This window comes from Galendromus occidentalis, unplaced genomic scaffold, assembly GCF_000255335.2.
Source record: "Galendromus occidentalis unplaced genomic scaffold, Mocc_1.1 scf7180000077494, whole genome shotgun sequence".
NCBI lineage: Eukaryota > Metazoa > Arthropoda > Arachnida > Mesostigmata > Phytoseiidae > Galendromus > Galendromus occidentalis.
In genome coordinates, this window is record NW_003805482.1 from 368,659 (window position 1) to 388,487 (window position 19,829).

The window sequence follows — 19,829 nt, forward strand, 5'->3', positions numbered from 1 at the left end:
ACATTGAGCTTTGTTATCCGAATTGAAGAAAACGGGTTCGGATTCATCGTCGTGCTCACCATCATTCTTCTAATTTCGACGTCAGCAAGACAAAGAATTCAGTGAAGAATGCTCGCATCAATTTTCCCAACAGCTACGACTCGTCCCGATTCCACGCTCTGTGGTGGTTTTCATACTCTCCTCGTAATGATTCATCACTCAGAGAACGCGATTCCTCTCCGTTTAGACGGTGCGACCTCTCCCCGTTCCTCCGATTTCAGAGCTCCCGTATTATCCAATCAACATCATCAGACTCTCTTTCAAATGGGACATAACGAACGCATCGAGCGATTTCATTTACTGTGAGATTTGGTTCACGTGTGAGTCGGATCCATATCTGCGAGATGATCCGATACAGCGCGCCCTCCCGAAAAGTGTATCTTCTCCATCGGATGAGCACCGACAACATTTCATCCAAAATCCTTTGCCGACAATCTTTCGCAGCTGCTCTGACATGAGTCGGCGGAGCACTCAGAGGTAATAAAGCGTCGGCGCCGGCAGCACCAACAGCAGTTAATTTGAACACAGAATCCGCTTGGGACTCGATCACTGACCATCCGATCGTGCGTTACCCGAAGGCAACGAGTTGCAAAGCGCGATGATGATGCTTCCCTGCCAGCCAGCCGGCCAGCAAACCATCCAGCGCCAAGCTGAGGAATTTGGGACAAACTTTGTAACGACGAGGCCGCTGCCGTCGTGGATACCGCCGGCGCCGCACAACGGGCGGACATTCAAGTCACGGCCCCGGCGACAAGAAGGAAAATCAGCCAACTCGCTTGCCAACTCGTACATAGACAGTAGGAGCCCCGAACGGACTCACGCACGCGAAGGCTCTTCTTAAGTGAGCCCGCTTATCAGCTACACCAGTTCCAGTCACTGAAAGGTCGGAGTTGGTCGAGAAAAATGAGCCCCAGCCCTTCCACAGAGGAGAGAACCTCCCCGCCGTGAAAAGGAACCAACGATTCCATACATGCCAGAAAAAAGGACGCTCAAAGAAAAGAGAATATGGTGGTTTACCGAAAAGAACACTTTCTCCCGAAACCGTTTTTCTTCCTTTTTTCGCTGCACAGTGCGGTTCACTCGGTCGAAGGAAGACCTCAAGTCCCCCTCTCTCGAATCGATCGGCTCGTTCGTATCGATCATGCGCTCTTCTCGGGAGGCTCAAACCGTGGATCGCTAAGAGCAATGTGAAATCAGAACGCTAAGAGCACGCCGATCCCGCAATTTTCCCGAGCCAGGCAAGAGTTGGAGACTCGTCGTCCCGGCAATTCGTTTCGGACCGGATGCGTGTTTCCCGTTGCACACGAGAGTGGAATCTGCAGTGTCAGTGGTCATGTTGGGTTATGGTGGATCGAGGCAAAAAGCAGGATTATCCCCTCTTTCGCCCGAGGCTTTGCGAGTCGTCTCCCGCAGGTTCCGGCTTCGCCATGGAGTCTATCGGCTCATCTTTTCCAAGAAATTACGCTGAACGAGGTCCCGGAGCTACCATTCTGTACGTGTCATAGAATGAATGACTCTGGATCGGATTACTCGATTCCAGAGGCGTCGGTTAACTGCCATCTGTAGGCCATCAGGAAATCAGCTTCTGACTGGTCTGTTCCATCAAAGAAGGAAACGATTTGGGCTTACGGCCGGGGTACGAGCTACGCCGCCGGACCGACGTCCGTCATCCTGCGGAGAGTGTCGGCCGCCCTGCAAAGCAAAGAAGAGAAACTGGCCTAGGCGGAAATTCTGCCTGCATTTATAATCTGTAATTACCGTATCTTCATCTTGTGACCAACGCCGGCTACATCTCAACTTACAGTATTGGCCGTGCGACATGCGAGATTCGTTTCACGATAGCATTTACGGGTCCTCTCCCTTGAAAAAGGCATTCCACGTGGTTTACCTCATGCAGAGTTTCAGAGGCATCTCTCGGACAAGATGGACAAGGATGGTCCCGGAACGCACTTCAAGAAGCTGAGTTCCCTGGCAGTCGTCGCCGGAGAATAAGTCGGGTTGAGGAAAATTCCGGCTCGCTTGAGTACGCTCTGCCTCTCGAGAACCTCTTGAGTCATCGAATCGTTCCACGAGCGGTTCCGCAATTGGCGTGAATAATATCTTGACTATCGGTCGATAATTGTTGATGGACTCCGCTCCGGCTACCCCGTGATAGGGAACGCCAACGACTGCACCGGAACTCCTCGATCATAGATTCTCATATAGATCCATTCAGACCTCTCAGGGTCCTCATAGGATCCATATGCAGGGGGACCAGGGGGAATCCATGCTTTGGGAAGTGGAGTGGAGTAGGGAATCTGTGCTCAGTGATCCTGCACTACACGAACGAACGTCCGCATAGACTTGACAGGATTTCCGCCCGCGTCTCTGAGAAGGATGCGGTGCCATCCGCAGGGTCCAATCAGGAGGCTCTGAATGTTTGCAAGAGATAGATCAGCGCCCGAAGTGATGACGAGCTCCTATGATTGAGCGAGACGATCCATAGCCGAGGGGGAGGGGAGGCGTCTCACATTCACTTTGGCGGGAAACCTCGAGAACGGAATCGTGGAAGGCTCAATGCTAGGCGAGAATCGAAAAATATGCGCGGGCGTCAGGAGGCTTCCCCAATCGTCCGAGAACGGCGAGCTCTATCCGTCTTTCCGTGAGAAGAATCAATATTTGACTTCGAAGTACTTGCTCGTGCTTCTCACGCGACCAAGGGCTCCTCGGAGCTGGGAGTCTCGCTTCCGAAAACATTGCGGACACCATCTCAGACCCGACTAATCCGCACAAAGCGACGTTATCAATGACACGAAAATTCTCGACATGGAATTCTGATGACGCGATATCGTACTGTTCGAGTATAGTAGTGTCATCTGAGTCGGGAGCTTGCCAGCTTGCACACTACCAGGTCAATCCCTCTAGCCCTGCATCTCACACGTGCGAGAAACAGTGGCTCGGGTGATCGGGGGAAGCGTCCGTTCTACTGCGCGTTCCCGCCGCTGGAAGAGTCCAAGGGATCGTCGTGCTCCTTCAAGCTCGATTGGCGAACATTGGTAGCACCATCAGATGACCAATGATATCCATTCGTAGGTAGGCGCTCCGAGCGCTCATGGTCCCACCATCCTCTTAGGAAGCAGCGAATGATCGCTATTCACATCGGAAGTCATACCCGGGAAACTCCTTGATCGCTAGAGCATATGAGAGTCCATTCTATCGGTTTCGTGTCTCGTGATACTCGGGATTACATTAGAGAAGAATTTGCCATGGGAAGATGCCGGAAGATGCCTAGTATAACTTCAATATGAATGACGTAGGATTCCTTCGGCCTGTCGAGCGGCGAACTGACTTGACTCCTCAAGCATTGATCCATTTTGGGAAGTCCCAATGAAGAATCCAGCCGAACCGCAACCGCGTCACATTCAAAGCGCCGATGGCACGGAGTTCGACAGGTTCCCCAGTCTCCCGCGGATTCATCCTTAGATCTTAGGCTGTGTGAGTACGCAGTCGAGCCCGGGGGGAGGCATTCGCCTCGATTTACGTGGTGCCCTCCGATCGAGAACGTGGCGCAGGACTTGAGTGATTCCCCTCGGTATTCACGATGTCGCTAGCGGGCATGTTCGGTCAGTCCCTCTGCGGAGGCAACCGCATTCTCGACATTGTTTTGATCATCTTTGGCGCCAAAGTATGCTTGGAGAAGAGTATCTACTCCAAGAGTCGCTGCTTCACCTCCGTCCAGCTGCACCGAGTCGTATTTCGAATTTGTGCCGCGTTCACTTGTTGTGCCTCTTGTGGCGGAGAAGGCGAGGAGAGAGCCGGGGCAGCCCTGCATCGCGGGCGACTTCTGACGGTCGCCGAATCTTTTTCTCCGTTCCTGAGGTTTTCTTTGATACAGCACGGGTCAGTTTTTCTCTTCAAGACCGATGGGTACATCTCCGGTCACGTTCCATGAAGTTCATGGTAAGTGTCCGCGTGACATCGTAGTTTAGCCGAGAGTCGGAGCCGTGAATCGTTAGCGTCGTCAGAGGTATGAGTAATCCTCCATGAAAAATTCGGGCGAGCAGTTCTGATGGAAGTGGTGCCCGAGCAAGCAGAGATACTCAACATGGTCTCGAAGCAGGCACTCCCTAGGTCCTTCCTCGCTAGATTGACGGAGCAGTGCCGTTCCCTGAGTCTTCGGGAAAATCCTCTGAGAACGATTCGACGATGTCCGATTGGCTCTGTTCGAGACTGAATCCCTCTCCCCCATGCATAGATGGTGTTTTCTCAACCTCAATCCTCGGTGCTAGAATTCAGGTCCATATTTGGGAAGCCAATCGACTAGTCAACCGCCTGGCAGACGTTATTTCATGCTTTTATTGTTAATCCCGATTCCCATTTGAGAACACGCACGAATAAGATAGCGGAGGATTGATTGAGCTCTGTATCAGATTCTGCTCTTTTCCACGAACGCGAGACAAATCACGGTGATACGCTTCTCACTCAATTGATTGAATAGAAATGGAGGGGATCTCTTATGGATTCTGTCCCACAGCTGTTCCCCGCTATATTTCTTGATGATTGCGCAAGCCGTTCAAGGTCGGTTTGCTCAGTGTTTTGTAGCATTAGGGATCTTACCTCAAGTCCCTATCGCCAAGCGGAGATTTCTCGTCGGAAACGGCTGCTTTTGAGAAACCTCGCGCACTTTTGGAGGCTGGCGAAGGGTACCGGTCCCCCAACCTCCACATTGCCAGCATTTCGCACCGATAAATACTCCTCCGGTTCCTCCTATTATTCGATGATATCCCGCTCCATCTTCATTATAGGCCACAACATCGTCATATCCAAAGGAGGATCACAAGCCACGCGGACTGAAAGCTTTAATCAAGCTCTATGTTTCACCAATCGCCCCATTGCTCAGAATGAGAAGATTGTCATCAGAATTGCGGAGGCATCTAGAAGTAAGTCAATGCCGCGTGAGCCCGGTAGCATTGCTCGGAGGATAATTTCCATTCCAAATTTCCGGTGTTATTAGAGTTCTTGACGTCAAAAAAAGAATCCCTCAGCCTCAAACACAGCTTTTTTAAAAACAGACTGGAGTGGATCTCTCCGAGTAGGAGTAACTGAGCACGATCCCTCTTCACTGGCTCGAAACCTTCCAAAATTCATGTGCCCGGATTTGAACAGGGAGCCGGGCAATTATGGCAAGGCCCTGGAAGAAAGTCATGTGAGACTCAAAAAAGAGATTGTGGTGAGTGGAGATTAGCAACGTACGGTTATATCTTGGCAAACCATTAGGAAAAGGCTCTACGCTCGTCTCGCCAAGCCGTCGGATCGGAACGCTTTAATGCAGAAATTTGCCGGTGTGGAACGATATCTAGTATGGTTTTGCCTCCGCCAGATGTACCACAGGAATGGAAAGGTGATGATTCGCGATGGTGACCAGGTACCAGAAGAACTCATCACCGGTGAGTTCGGAGGAGGCTCGATTTGTAATTCTGGCGATACAGACTCCCTTGAGGAGCCGGATATCGTCTCGTTTCATGCTGATATCCTCGCCTACCGAGATCTGTGGTATCGACCGTGAGCGTCGCCCTCTTTAGAATCCAGAGTATGGAATATGTGAAAACCCAAAAATTACAGGTGTTCCGACCACCAAGCCTCTGTACTTCGTCTTCGACGTGTACGGGAACACGAAAAGTATTTGCATCGGTCCCCTCGGAGACGGTCAACCATCTATCGCCCCCGTGACTCCGACGCCGAAAGTGGAGAGCAAGGCTTTCCGTGAGTCACTTTAACGACACTCTCGTCGAGAGTGTAACTCGTTTGATCTTCCTTTGCATACGTGACAGCCGCGCGAAATCTCCCCGAGAAGCCTCAGCAACGTTGAGTGTCTCATTCCAGCGGGTATCACCTTCCGTCAGGCCCACTTCGCTCCCTTCAAATCTGAAGAGCTCACGGTCACTCGCTCCGCAGCTCAGAGCACGAATAATTCATCTTCCGCGGCTCTTTTCGCCGTCACCGGATCGAAGTTGAAACCAGAGGAAACCCTTGTCGTGAAGCTGGAAAAACTTGTGAAAAGCTGCCGAATCAATTTTGTGCTGACTACGGAAGAACCAGCCCGCGTACATGCCTGTCGAGACCTCGGGAAACTCTGCGATACAACGTACTCTCTCGCCGTGGAATCCGAGATGTGCAAGGCCGGAGACGAGCTGGCTATAAACATCTCGACTAACGGCGCTGTATGTATATCTCTCAATAACCGCGGGTGGCAAGAACGAATACACGTGGACACGGACATCGCTTACCATGTGGCTTTCGACATGGCGAACGTGTCTTCCATGACAGCGATAGGAATTACGACCGATCTCAAACCTGAAATTGATCGTCCACCGGTGAAATCTGAGCCCTTCCGTGATGCGAGTCTTCCCCCCGATTGCATCGTGTGCCTCGAGAGCCCTAGATCCGTTCTCCTCGAGCCGTGTGCTCATTTCGCTCTTTGTGAACTTTGCGCTCATGCTCTTCAGAAATCGGAGAGACGCGAGTGCCCAGTGTGCCGCGCTCAAATCAAGGGCGTCAAGAAGATATACATGATCTGAAGACGATTCTGCCTTGAGCTCCTGGCCCTCGGGCCCTCTTACACCATTTTGTACCAGGAGGTATACAGCTAAATGTCGATATCTACCGAACAATATGTGTTCTTGAGCTGCGATGATGATGATGCGACAATTGATTGACGATCTTTAATCCAAATGAAGAATACTTTTTAACCTTTCCATGACACATTTTTGATATATGCTCAAGCAGATCGGATTGTGTCCCAGCAGCACTCGGCAATAAAACTATTGTTTCTTGTTGATTCGCGATGTATTCAACTTAGGATATGTAGACGCGGCCGTAGGAAAAGACACCGATTTCACTTCCTAGTACTTTTTTATTCCGTCGTCTGTCCATTGTTGATATTGTTGTTGTAGTTTTATTGAAAATCCATCTCGATTCCGGTCGGAGATGCGCTCTTACTCTACATTTATCTCGTTTGCCTTCCAAAATTAAATTAATGATCAGTGATTCGTCATGCGCGGCTCGGGCTCCGCGCACGACCGCTCGCCGCAGCAGCTCGTTGAGTGTAGGTCAACGGGCAGTATTCGGATGAACCCGTCCAGGAGCTGCAGCGGACGATCAGCGCCCTCCAAGTCGGAGGAGTTCGCTGATGCGATTACGGTTTGATGTATATTCTATCCTAGCCTCCTTAGATTATTTTTCTTTCAACGAAGATATTCGGTTCCGTCCGTCGACAACCACGGGTCTACTTGTGCGCCCTCTGTCACGCCGAGGTCGGCGAGTGGTCGAACGGCAATCTCTTGCTATTATCGAAATAAGTGTGATCGTGTACTGGGGTGAGTCTTTAGGTGATTTGAAACTATCGAAATCGTTCCGCCCGTTCCGCTCTTCGTCGACATCACTCGCCCTCCTGCAGGGACCCTACAGTCGGCCTCTCGACACTCGTGTCCGTCTCTGTGTGGATGTTTGAATGTGTTCGTCTGTTAATGTCGTTCTGCTTTCCAATATCTTAACTCTCAAACCTGAGTGCCGGACGAGTGAACATTCCGTTCACGCTCTCACGGCTTCTTGCCATACAAGGCGATGTCTAAAGACGATCTCTTACGGTATATTTCATCCATCCATCGATCTCCCACTCTCAACAGATTGTTGTTTCTAACAAACATACTCGCAATTTCCTGGACGAGCCTCATCCTGCGTGAGATGCTCCGAAACAAATCCGAACTTTGATCAGCATTCACTCCAGTGTTGAAGGTGCGAGAGCCGGGAAAAAATGGATCCCCGGAGATCCATCGAAATTCAGAGCGTTGATAGCCGCTCGCACGCAAACCGAGAACTGTCTCGCGGTTCCCTGAGTCCAGCATAAGAGGGGGATCCGTACATCTGTGTAAACGCCTGCCTCAACGGACAGGTAGAAGGAGCGGGATTCAGAAAATGATATAATGCCTCGCGAAAAACGAAGGTCTCCCCCCTTGGGGAGAGCTCGGGATGATCTCCCCCCCTCTCCGCCTAGGAGGCAAATCCGTCTGTTTCGGGTGAATATCTCAAACTCAGAAAAAGATATGAAGTTTGAATGGCCGATAAATCGCCTCGCCGTGACACTGCGCCGCCAGCGCTGATTGTCAATGTAGGTAGTTAGGTTGATAGTTGGATTGCTTGCTTGCGGGTCTGATTGGGTGATAGATAGAAAGATAGATGGATGAGTTTTGTCAACGTTTCCCAGCTGTTCGAGTAAAATGAAACCCTCTCTCCTACTGCAGTCCGGATGTCCGACTCCGGGTTCTGAGAAGATTCCGCATTTACATCCGAATTTTGAAACCACGCTTCTGAACAAAAGCGACTAATTGGTTCGGGAGCTTTGAGAAGTTATCATAAGTTTCCTTAATTCGGCGTGCGATAGGATAAGGGGAGAGGAGGATGCGAGTTTCCTTCAGAGGAAGCTCATTGAGCTCCTCGTTGAAACCGAGCAAGATAGAGAGGGGATGGTTCTTGCGTAGAAACTCATTGGTCCCTTGATTGAAACTCGCGAAGCTCGAGAATCGGAGATGGGAGAGTTTTCTCTACCAGAAGAAATCTCGCTATGCTCGAGTTTCGTTCATAATCGTTCGCTCAGGAATACCACCGATTGAGGAATGGCCGGAGTGAATGAAGGCATCTAGGTAAATGGATTCCCATATCGTCGCTGCGCTGATATACCACGCTGTCACTTAAGTAGGAGAGGGCACATTGAGGGCGAACAGGTCTGTGAGAGGTGTATTGTTTTTCTTGTTTGACGCCTAAAGAAACCTGCGAACGTAGGTATTCAGGTCAACTAAGGATATGTGCACGCCGCATGCCAAGGCCGCATCGACTAGAAAATATGTACATTGTATGTTTTTTTTATAATACATAACGACCCTTTGGCTGCAAATCATCATGGAGAACCTAATGGACAAACGGCCGTTCTGGAAGAACAGGTGTCTGTACAACGCAGAGGTACGAACGAACTCTCTCGACTCCAAGCCTTATGAGTGTTTGATGATGAGTTCTAACCCGCTAGCTAACAGTTCAATGGATGCCCGGAAGCGTTGAGTATTGCACTTTTTCCCCTGCCGTTGTCTAGGGATTTGTATTTTACACATTCCTACGATCCGCGAAATGGGTTCCCAAATCATCGAATCTGACGAAAACCGTCGTAAGCATCGTGAACCGCGATTCGCTCTTTTCCTTGATCTCACTGGCCCTTCGTTTCCACGACGGATAACGGGGCGGCAGGGTAGATACTATTGCTCATAACCCCATCGGTGGGACAAATTCTGGATCGAAGAATCCATCACGGGCTCCAGCCCGAACACCGGGTGAGTTTCCGCGAGGTTCCGAGCGAAGGGCAGGATGCCGACACGGCGATCATCCGGACAATTTCATCAGGTAGCAGACGGTGGTCAGAAAACAGTGAGTGAATGAGATGGCCTCGTGTCGTCATAGAGATCGTTATATACACAAACACTCGCACGCACTGAAGTCTGACTGAATTGATCGCTTGGATTGCTTGCTTAATTTGTTGAACGAATGACAGAAGTCCATCCTCCACCCAACGGCGGCAGGTTCAACTCTAACAATTGTCGTGTGTTGATCAATTCTCCCGTCCACGCATTCAATCGAGGCATTCATACTCTCGCATTATATCATCCATACAGCGCTCATTCATTCATTCAATATCCATCCATTTATCACTCGAATAATATTCCGAAGTTCGGCGCGCCGCTGCTCGAACGTTCGCAGCTTAAACGTACCACTCTTGAGGGTCTTTGCCCTCGGAAGCTTTCTTGCCGCCTGCAGCACTAGCCATGCCTTTGTGAAGCGTGGAGAAAGGGGGTACGGCTTGGCCTCCGGCTGCAGGCGTTCCGTAAGGAATGCACGTCCCATTCAATGAGTTATGGGGTGGACCTAACGGAGCTGCTTCTCCGGGCACCTGTACACATGGATTGTAGTACAAGTTGTTGGGTTTGCATGAGCCACCTGGTCTGCTTTTGAACCGATACAGTAGCAAGGCAATTATCACGATGCTGATGAGGATCCCGGCAATGATCCCGATAATCAGAGCCGTTCCATCTGCCGCGGCGGTATCGACGCGTGGAGGTTGCTGTGGAAGCAATTTAGATTATTCGATCTTGATTCGTCTGAACGGTCACGCAGGATATGCTCGATGCGGCGAGTCGATAGGGAACATAGACAGTTCTCCGATAGCGGAGCTCTATTCTCACCTTGGCGATCTCTTTGTTCATTTGCGTCGGGACGTGTACCTCGGGAATGGGTACCGAGAACACCTCGGGTATACCGGCTGGAATAGCGACAGCGATTAGAGCTCCAATGAGAGACTTACAGGAATAGCTGAGCATTGGGGATCGGATTCGATTCATGGACGATTCGGTTGCTCCGAGGAAGTACTTATCGGAAGATACTTGGATTGACATGTTCCCATGGTTAGTCGGGGGGTTCCCCAAAACCCTCTGATTTTATCGCAATGCACTTACTCGATGTTGTTCTGGGCTTGAAAGGCGTTCTGGTCGGATATGTTTTGATGATCCACGGCTCTCGCGTGGTGCTGGATGTCGGCGGTGCTGGAGTTGTGGTCGTCGTGGTTGTACTGGTGGTTGTCGTTCTGTTGGGATCGAGGAAACTCATTGGGACTTGTCGCGAGACGAGGCCGCGATTCTATTGCGTTTAGACATCGACAGATTGGCAGGAAAAAATTCAAGGAATCATTCTGCATAGATGACGAACCTCGCTGTCGTGGAGTGACCCGCGGATTCGTAAGGGGCGCGCGGGGTCACGACTATGCCCGGGGGTGAGGCTGAGAAATCCACGTTGTTTCCCGAGCCTTCCTCGACGCAGTCCTCGTCGTCGTGGCACGAGTAGATTTTCTTGGGACGTGACGTCGTCGAAGTCGTCGAGGTATATTGCGAGCTGATCTTGCGTTGTGACGGAATGTATACCGCGGTAACAAGCTCGTCCCCAGCTGCAAATTGAATGTTTGTGGGATGTTAATTCGCGGACGGCTCAGTGAATCATGTCTGCCTCTCCAAGCGTTCATTCATCAGACGAGGCCCCGTCCCATGCCAAGGATATCCCCCACAACACGACAGCGGGTGAACACAGACCAGAGTTGCTTTCTCCGACACCGCAGTCGGCGTCATCATCATCGCTTTCATAGCATCCAGATCCTTCCGAATAGACAAGGTCGTCTCTTTCATAAACCTCGACAGGTGGTTTGGAATCCTGCAACGAGAGTGGAACAGCGACCTTGGAACGTGTGCGAGGAAACAGAGCTGAGTGAGATCTCCAGCGAGGAATCATTAGCCCCAGGCTTCCAGCCGGATCTTCTCTCTCTCTCTCCCTCCTAAATAAGCAAACACTAAGGAAACATCCACTAGATGTGCACTGTTCCGTCGTATGCGGGTTTCGAAACCTTGTGAGGAACTCACGCTTGGCATCAGCGGTTGGTCTCCGAGACTCTGTGAGGGGCTGTACTTGCTGTGTCCGATTGACGTCAGACGGGTTGCGTCACCTTGGACAACGATGTCACCCGTGTCCGGCGAGAGATCCAGAACCTGTGGCCCATCAACAACGGCGGGTTGGAGGAGACGGAGGGAAACGGACGAGATTAGTGGAAGAGCGCGAGGAATGGAGAGTGCTCCAATGTTCGAGAAGCGAATGCTATGCTCACCTTGATGGTGTCAAGAACCAAACCAGCCAAAATTCCTCGGAATCCCTTCGCGACCGCGGTTGAAGATAGGACCCCGCCGACTTGAATCTTGACGTCGGCCGACGTCGCCGAATCATCGGACTCCTCGTCGTCTGTGGAATTCACAATCGATGCGATTTAGAAATATTCACTACTTTGAGAAATCCACGAGCTGATCCCGTCAAGAGACGCTCTGACTCACGTACCGTCATCGTATTTGCTCGGCTTGTGCTTCCTCGTCTGAACTGGCAGATCGTCCAACTGCAGCGTGGAGGCTTTGATTTTATGAGTGAACCTCACAACGTGGTATCTGCCGTCGTTGAGGAATTGACCGGGCTGATTGAGTGCATAATCTTCGCCACCGACATTATACACGACGAAAATGACTCCATCGATCTGTAACAGATATGATGGACGTTTCTCGAACATCGATGACATCACATTTTCAGCTCCTCTCCCTCGATCGACGCTAGCAGCTATTCGCCTTGTTCGCCCTCTCAGAAACGATCGCGACCGAATAGGTACGACTCGCGGAGGCGGCCCGGCCGGAACAGGCCCGCACGAGACTACCAGGGAGTCGACAAGTATCCACAACAGGCGTAGCGTGAGTCTCACGCCGTGAGACTACGCACAAATACTCACGATTTCAATCTGTATGTATTCGTTCGTAGCGAGGAATTCGATTCTCACGATGACAGCGTTATCGATCTCCGAGACCAGGCCCAAAACTAGAGAGTCGCCGGAACGGGGTCTCCGGACAGCGCTCGATGTCAGCAGCAGACCGTTGCCGTTGAATTCATAGGCCGTACTCTCTGGATTCGAGGAGAAGGCAGAAAAGTTTTAGTCGTTGCGTAGGAGGAGAAGTCTAATCACCGCGACCGTTGGCGGGAATCCGTCTCTCCTCTGGGCAGAGAAAGCCCCTCCGCGATGCCAGACATTTTCCTAGTGCGTTCCTCCGCCTCGGAAAACATCATTCCCCATTCAGTCTCTCGCTGTACGCTCCTCCGATCCGAGGAACTAGTTCCCGCGGAAAAGATGCCTCGAAAGTGTCGATTCGTGTCGCAAGTCCGGGGGAGTGGATGAACTTGTGAAACTCCGCGCGCCCTCAGCGACAGCTTCTGCCTTTTGGCTCACGGGGGATTTCGATACAACACAAGAAGGAGTCACTCATCGTATTTTCGGAAAGACGGAAAAGACGAACACGAAAAGAAAGCTGGTCAGCTTGAGCTCGACACGAGTTGAGGGTAAGGTCCCGCGGGGAAAAATGCTCCGAGAAGCTATCGTTCTCCGTTTACCTTGGGTGCATGTGGCCCCTTTGAACGATGTGAAGCTGCAGTCGCACGTGAACGTTCGATCTTCATCGCGTTCCTGGCAAAGCCCGCCGTGAGCACAGGGTTTGTGACTGCATCCTCGCAGAGGCGCTGCTCGGCACATAGAAGACGGAAGAAAAGAAAACACATAAGTTCATTCGGTCGTTGGTCGTTAGCGCTTTTTGCGGAATGACTACCGGACATGCGAAAGCGCTTTCTTGGCTGCCAGAAGTCCATGAGCGAACAGACCGGGCTTGCTCGTGCTCTTTGTGGGTCCTTGCCAAACAACGAATTATTTTCCTAAACAAATCATGAGACACGTTCCCCGAATTATTCTCTTTGTCGACTTTGACGCCACTTATGCAGCCGAATTCCTCTTCTGCGCGTCGGAAGGGAAGCTAGAAACGCTTGACGGAAGATAGACTCAAACGTTCTGTGACCTTGAGGGAAACAGGGAATCGGCGATGGGAGGGAGGATAGGGGAGAAGGCACGTCGGAGAAGAGAGAATCATGAAGGATCGCGGCTCCGGAGCCGGAGCGCGGGTTCAACGAGGGCAGAAGAGAAGGAGGAGTCGCGAGAATCAGGAGAGATACACAGAGAATAGAAATGAAGCCGAAGACACAGTTCGTCGGGCGGCGGGGCGAATCCTGGGGGATCGTCAGCTGTCGCTGCGTGAAGTTTCCAGGGACCGAAGGAAGCCCAAAAATATCTAAAAAAGAATAGCAGCTGCTCGGCATCATCGATACCGTCGACCGACCGCCGCGCTGTCCGTGCGCCGCAAGTCGTGGCGACCAGTAAAGGGACCATCCAACAAGACACACTTCGCAAAGAAGATTAAACTTTCTCCGGTGACGGCGGTCAGACTCATTTCCTGTGCACAGCTCTCGTCGTATCGGGTCGGCCACTCCTTAGACCGTGCCCTGCAAGCACCTCGCCTTCCCCTCGCCGGATCCGTTCGCGGTGCAAAGAGTGTATTTTTGCGATCCGTTACCTCGGAAGAGAAAACCTTCCAAGCAAATATCCATTTAGCGGGCTCTTGCATAGCGGGCAGCTTTCCTCGACCGGGAGAGACTTCCCGACAACGAGCGAGGGGCCGTCCTCCCAAGAAAGTTCAGGAGAAGCTCATCATTGCTTGAATTCAGATCCCCATTCCACCGATGGCGGATAATCCGCGTTCAGCGAGTCCAAAACGTAGAAGCTCGAGCAGCCTCGACCTGCGAGCACATGGACTTTCTACAATGACAGAGCTAGCCGCTTTACAGGTCGATTGGTTGGTTGGCCGCTGGGACGGACGGATGCGGTGGCTAATTTCGCTTGTTGTCAAGGGAACCGAGCCCGAAGGTTTTAGCGGAACATCACACGGAATTCACTCACCCAGACATCCGGCTGTCACCGTGGCGCTCGGTATAACTGCCTCCGACACGAGACTGATTGACTGACCGTTGACATCTTCGACGCTAATGCAGCCCGAGTAACCGGTCCGTGATTTGAGTTCGGCAGGAAGGGCGTTGTAGTCCCGGACTCCACCGATGTAGACGAGCCCTGCAAGACGGAGCAGAAGGGTGCCCTTGAATCCTACAATGGAGAGGAACTCACCGCCCAAGTACGCCCGGAACTGCCGATTCGATTTGCGGATGAGAAAAAGAATCTCACCTTCGAGCAGACCAACGTCGAGCGGTTCGACGGCTCCGGCCTCGTCGTCGTCGATCCGTAACCGGTAGAAGCCCGTGACGAAATGAACTCGCACCGAATGCAGGTTGTTATCGTTGAGAGCCTTCTTATCGTGGATGACATTTGTTCTGTCCGGTCGAGCGACAATCAGTTTCACACGGGCTTCATCCAACTCGAGGGAAACGCAGCTTCCGTTCGCTCCGGCCCAATGGAACAGAAGACCGTTGTCCACGGCGGGACGGAGCCGCAAATTGATCGACATTCCCCGGAACGGAGAGGAGCTCAACGCGACGAACGACTGCGGTGTGGAAAAGGTGGAGAACTGTTCCCCGCTCAGCTGCACGGCGGAGTCGAAGTTCGATTCCAAGTTGAATCCGGAGATTTCCCCGCTTGCGGCCAGTGGCTCGGAGATGGGGGCCTGATTGATGCTGAGATGCTGAATTTCGCCGACGAACGAGGACGATACGTCAGCGCCCAGAGCTCTCCCGAAGCGGATAGATAGCAGTTTCAGCTTCGGGTTGGGCGGCGTTTCTGTGAATGGATGGGAATTCTTTTTCTCTCTCCGAATAGTTGGCTACAATTTTCCCGCGTTCCGAACGGTCGCCTAGTACATAAACCGCATGAATTACCTGCGAATGTGGATTCCTGGTCGACCATTATGGCGACATTCGAGCCGGTCCTCAGGATGCGGACGAAATGCCACCGATTGTCGTCGAGTCCGTAGCCGGTCTGAGTGACCACCTACAAAGACAGGCGAACTCGGCTTATAGCTCACAATCGTTCAAAAAATGATCATGGAAGTGTCTGATGACTCGAGAATAGCCGAGAAGTCTCCGCTACGGTGAGGTTTTCCAAGGGCCGAAGGTTCGCCTTTCGTTCAGCGGGAAGAGGGAGCCTTAATTTTTTGTCTCCGGCAACTCACCTGGGACGTGTTTTTATTCGAGAAGCTGTATACAACCCTGAATTTCCCATCTTCAAGACTTGCTCGAATCAGCTTGTCGGGATGAGAGGAGAAGACCGGTCTCGAGGCTTTTTCGGTTCTAAAACGAAATACAATCTCCTCGGCCGAACTCTGCTGGTTTTCGGTGAGCGCGGCCGTGATGTGTTCGGCGCCTGTGAAGCGAAGAGTGTTCGCGGCTGCAAGAGGAGAAAAAATTCTCCGTCAGACTCGAGTTGAATATTTCTTCTTTCTTTCTGCTTGCTTGTACTGTCTTCGAATGAGGTCAGCCCCGCCAGAGCTGCCTCCAATCCACCGGACTCGTCAAAGCGAATCCTCCGTTCCCGTCAGAAGTTGCTGAGTAGCTCCAGTCGGTGCCTCGCAGGCTTAAGGCTTCGAGGAAAACGGTCGGAGGAATCAACCGATTGAAGGGCGAGCAAAAAAGGAAATGGGAGAGCACGGAGCTACATGTATCTATCCAGTGTCTGTGTGAGGAGGGAAACAATCGTAATTCTCAGATGCAATGAATCCTTACGTTGTTCACAGGTGGGTCCTGCATACTCGGTCCGAGAGCAGTCGCAAACGAAACGATTCCAACCTTCGTTACAGATACCCCCGTGATAGCACGGACTCGAAGAGCACTTTGGAGGAGAACGTACGCAGCCGGTCTGAATGGCCTGGGAAACGTGAGCCTTAAGGTCGAATCTTTCTCCGGCGATCGTTAGATCACGCAGACAGCCTACGAAACCTCGGTGGATAATGGCTTCCGACCAGAGACCTGCAAGAAAGACTCGGAATCAGTTTCCTGCAATTTCGACTGTCGATTGAGAAGACGAGCGACCCGCGAATCGCTGTCGGACCTTCAAACCCGTTCGGAATTTTACCCGTTCGGCCCGTCGACATCTCGCGATGAGAAACCCGTATCGGACACTCCGAGAGAAAGTCCCCGGACTCGATCATTAGTGACGAATTAAGATCGCTCAGCGGATTATCCCGGCCGTAGATCGGAAGTTGATCTTCTCAAGAGGAGAAGAGTCTTTGGATGAATTGAAGCTCTCCGATAGAGAACGCCCATCATTCAAAATGTTTTCCTTCAGCCTTGAGTGGAAGCGTAGTCGGCTCAGTTGTTGAACGCATCCAGTGGTCGTCGATCAAGAAGCATGAACCAGAGAGCTCGGATGGGAAACGGAAGGAATCGAAAGCTCGCTTCAAAAGAGCTTTGCTGCTCTGGCGGCTGTAGCGGCTGTGAGGGAGAAAGTCAGAACAGATGCGCAAGTCGCTCGACGCATTAAGGCTCGTGTAAGGCTCAAAGTAATGGCGGAGGATTTAGCTTTTTTCCCTCCTTTTCCTCCGTCGGACATGATGTACATCCGTATCATGCGCCACTTTCTGTTCCTCGGCCTCTGGGCTGGCCGACCGGCTCAGACGGTCGATCCGATGGCTACTTGAGTGGCATACGAGATTGACTCGGGCGGCCTCATACCCGCCGAAGCCTCGGCACAGTTTCATGAGGAGGGCTCGCCTCAGTGCGCTTAACGTGTTGAGTTAGCGCCCACAATAATGTTTCGACGAGTCCTCGTTCAAAGCGTTTCCGCCACCGACTGACGCGCCGGTTGTGGTTCTCGAACAAGCTCGAATTTTGTCTGTGATGGCCGAGAAAATGAGGACCACGGTGGGGGATCGCGAGGGAAAATGTCTACCGCGCCATTCGTCCCACTGGGTGGCGCTTCCGCTTCCTCCTTAGACTTCTGCAAGTTCTTTCCGTAGGCGACCCCGATCGAGTCCTCCATCGAATAATTTATTTCCCTCTATACAGTGCAAGCGAGCGAAATTCCAAGAAAGGGCTGAGGTCATCGCGACCCTCGAGGCACATTCCCTGTTCTCGGACATGTCTAATTCATCCTCGATACTTAATTCATCGAGTCCGATACTGACGAGTGATCAAGAACGAGCCGAGTATGAAATTTTCATTAGAAAAGGAAGAAAAAGACATCCGTAAAAAGCTCTGAGGTCCACTCTCACGCGCAGAGTAAAGCGGCGCGACACACGATGCTCATGCGAAGGTGAGGCCTCGCTGAGCGGCTCGGTCCAGGAGAAACCCTCGATCCCCTCATGGAGTCCCTCCTGATCGCATTTTTACGTCTCTCCCCCTTGTCTTCGGAACGGGCCAGTGCTCACAGAGATTATCCGGCGCGTTGCCGCGGGTAACGGAAGGAGCCACTGTTGTTGGCTCCGCGTCGGGCGTTTGAAGTATTAATATCACCGTTAGTTAATCAATCATGCTTAGGCGTCTCGTGGAGAACTCACCGCTCGGATAGCTGTTCTTGCCGAGGCTAAGCCCTCCGACGAACAGGGGGCCTGCAGTTTCGTACAAGCTCGCGGGTGCGCCATGAACTCGGAATTCTCTGCTCGAGCTGTCTGACTTGAATATCACGTATCCTGTTCGGTCCATCGTGAGGCTCAGCTTGTGCCATTGACTATCGGCCATCGACATCGGGAGAGTGACTCGGCGTCTGTAGCCGGCAACGCCGATCCTCAGTTGTAGTTGTCCTTGATTAAGTTCGATAATGAAGTAGAATGCTCGCTCGAAGTGCGACAGAACGGATGGTGATGAATAAACGAGCACGCCATTTTCCTCGTTGGTTCGAAAATGCAGGCTTATTTCGGATTTGCGACTGGCGTGCTTGCGCGGAGCCCACGTCGGAATTATCTGGAACGATGGAGACATTGCGAGTCGCTGAAATACTTTTCCGGGAGTCTGAGGAGATCATCCGATGTCGGAACCCTATTCTGAATCGTAGTAATTATTATGGACGGCTGCGAATAGAGAGAGCGAGCGCTGAATGTCCGCCACTCACCATAAACGAATCAGGTGTGAGGAAAGACACCACTTGTTCCTTTTGGACCTTTTTCGGAGCTGCTTTCGACAACGAGGAGCCCCCACTGTTGCGACCGCCGCTCGGTTGACATTTGAAATCTACCGATCCATTAGCGCCTAATAGACCCATGTCGCTTTTTGCCAGTCGCACTAGATCCAAGAAGAGTCCAGACGATGTGAGCTCGAGCTTTTTCAGGCATCCTTCAAAATTCGCGCGCCCGTCCCGTGACGTCCCGATGAGGATGGTCGACGCCCAATGTGCCGACACATCGACGAGAATCCTTTCGGGAGTCTGCTGGTCCACCGAGAGATCGATCTGAGAAGGAGATATCGTTTTTATTCGTTCACATCTCTCGGCGAACAACTCGTTCCCTGCGGGTCCCCATCAACGGCAGTGGTTTCCGTGGAGATCTGGCCCGCGACAGCGTCGGAGCCAGCCGTGCCCAGCTCTGCTTATTACATGAATCATTTATATCATCTCGGTGCGGATCTCGACGGATTTCCTACCTCGCGAGTGGTCCGGGTGAACCTCACTTGATGCCACTGTCCGTCATCAAAGAGCCCTCTCACCGCGAGGCTATGAGACTGACCGGATGTCCTCAGAGACACTTCGAGTAAGCCGTCACGCAGCTGTACGAGAGCCGAATCGCCCTGCTCATGATATAGGTGCAGAATGACTCCTAATAATGGAACAAGAAATCCGGGCTTAGAAACCCGCTCTGAAGAAGAGCTCTGAATCCATTCCCTTCGACTCGATCGACCCGTCTATTGAAGTAAGTGAAGACTTTCTGGACAATAAAGGTCTTCCTAGACCTGATGGGCATTTTTCTCGTAAATTCCCCTATTCTGTGAACACAAAGCCGATACCCGGCTTGCTCGTCTACCCTCGTGATCAAACAAACAAGGCTGCGGCATACCGACGATCAAAATGACCGAAATGGCGAAGTCGACTTGGAATCATCCTAATTGTGTCGATATTGATTATGGATCTCCATGCTGATCCCAAAGGACGACAGATGACGGCAGAGTCGGAGACTTGCACCGACAGGCCACTGGAGTGAGACTGTGAGTTGCCCGGAGAGGAGTATCGAACGCATTATGCGAACGTATTGTACGTAGATACATACGGTAGAGAATCAGGTTCGGTAACTAGAGGACGCTAGCGAGAAAAAAAACGCAGCCGGCCGGGACGAGCGAAGTTCGGAAGCAATCGATCGAGGTCGTGAAATTGCATAGTATTACTTTTCGAG

General features: G+C 51.8%; 2 protein-coding genes across 2 annotated transcripts in view; one reads left to right on the forward strand and one right to left on the reverse strand.

Moving 5' to 3' along the window:
• Positions 1-3,822: 3,822 nt before the first annotated feature.
• LOC100909173 (E3 ubiquitin-protein ligase NEURL1B) lies at positions 3,823-6,854 on the forward strand. Its single transcript, XM_003746282.2, has 6 exons — positions 3,823-3,978; positions 4,824-4,958; positions 5,091-5,248; positions 5,399-5,465; positions 5,641-5,781; positions 5,902-6,854. The coding sequence occupies exons 1-6, from the start codon at positions 3,942-3,944 to the stop codon at positions 6,594-6,596; spliced, it is 1,233 nt and encodes a 410-aa protein (XP_003746330.1). The 5' UTR covers positions 3,823-3,941; the 3' UTR covers positions 6,597-6,854.
• Positions 6,855-9,820: 2,966 nt separating this feature from the next.
• The window catches only part of Nrx-1 (Neurexin 1), a 46,863-nt gene continuing 36,854 nt past the window's right edge, over positions 9,821-19,829 (reverse strand). Inside the window, exons 7-23 of the mRNA XM_029112320.1 lie at positions 19,150-19,259; positions 18,560-18,895; positions 18,009-18,411; positions 16,237-16,479; positions 15,687-15,901; positions 15,394-15,505; positions 14,747-15,295; positions 14,468-14,635; positions 12,425-12,594; positions 12,013-12,178; positions 11,765-11,901; positions 11,523-11,648; positions 11,199-11,316; positions 10,845-11,056; positions 10,572-10,699; positions 10,302-10,428; positions 9,821-10,180 (exon numbers count right to left, since the gene is read on the reverse strand). Of these exons, the coding sequence (XP_028968153.1) occupies positions 9,821-10,180; positions 10,302-10,428; positions 10,572-10,699; positions 10,845-11,056; positions 11,199-11,316; positions 11,523-11,648; positions 11,765-11,901; positions 12,013-12,178; positions 12,425-12,594; positions 14,468-14,635; positions 14,747-15,295; positions 15,394-15,505; positions 15,687-15,901; positions 16,237-16,479; positions 18,009-18,411; positions 18,560-18,895; positions 19,150-19,259 (3,680 nt within the window). The remainder of the gene's footprint in view (positions 10,181-10,301; positions 10,429-10,571; positions 10,700-10,844; positions 11,057-11,198; positions 11,317-11,522; positions 11,649-11,764; positions 11,902-12,012; positions 12,179-12,424; positions 12,595-14,467; positions 14,636-14,746; positions 15,296-15,393; positions 15,506-15,686; positions 15,902-16,236; positions 16,480-18,008; positions 18,412-18,559; positions 18,896-19,149; positions 19,260-19,829) is intronic.

Excerpts from the sequence above, each read along its gene's own strand:
- LOC100909173 (XM_003746282.2), top strand. The coding sequence starts at position 3,942 with ATGGGTACATCTCCGGTCACGTTCCATGAAGTTCATG. Across the intron at positions 4,959-5,090 it reads AATTGCGGAGGCATCTAGAA|ACTGGAGTGGATCTCTCCGA; the intron begins GTAAGTCAATGC and ends TTTTAAAAACAG. Across the intron at positions 5,782-5,901 it reads AGTGGAGAGCAAGGCTTTCC|CGGGTATCACCTTCCGTCAG; the intron begins GTGAGTCACTTT and ends GTCTCATTCCAG.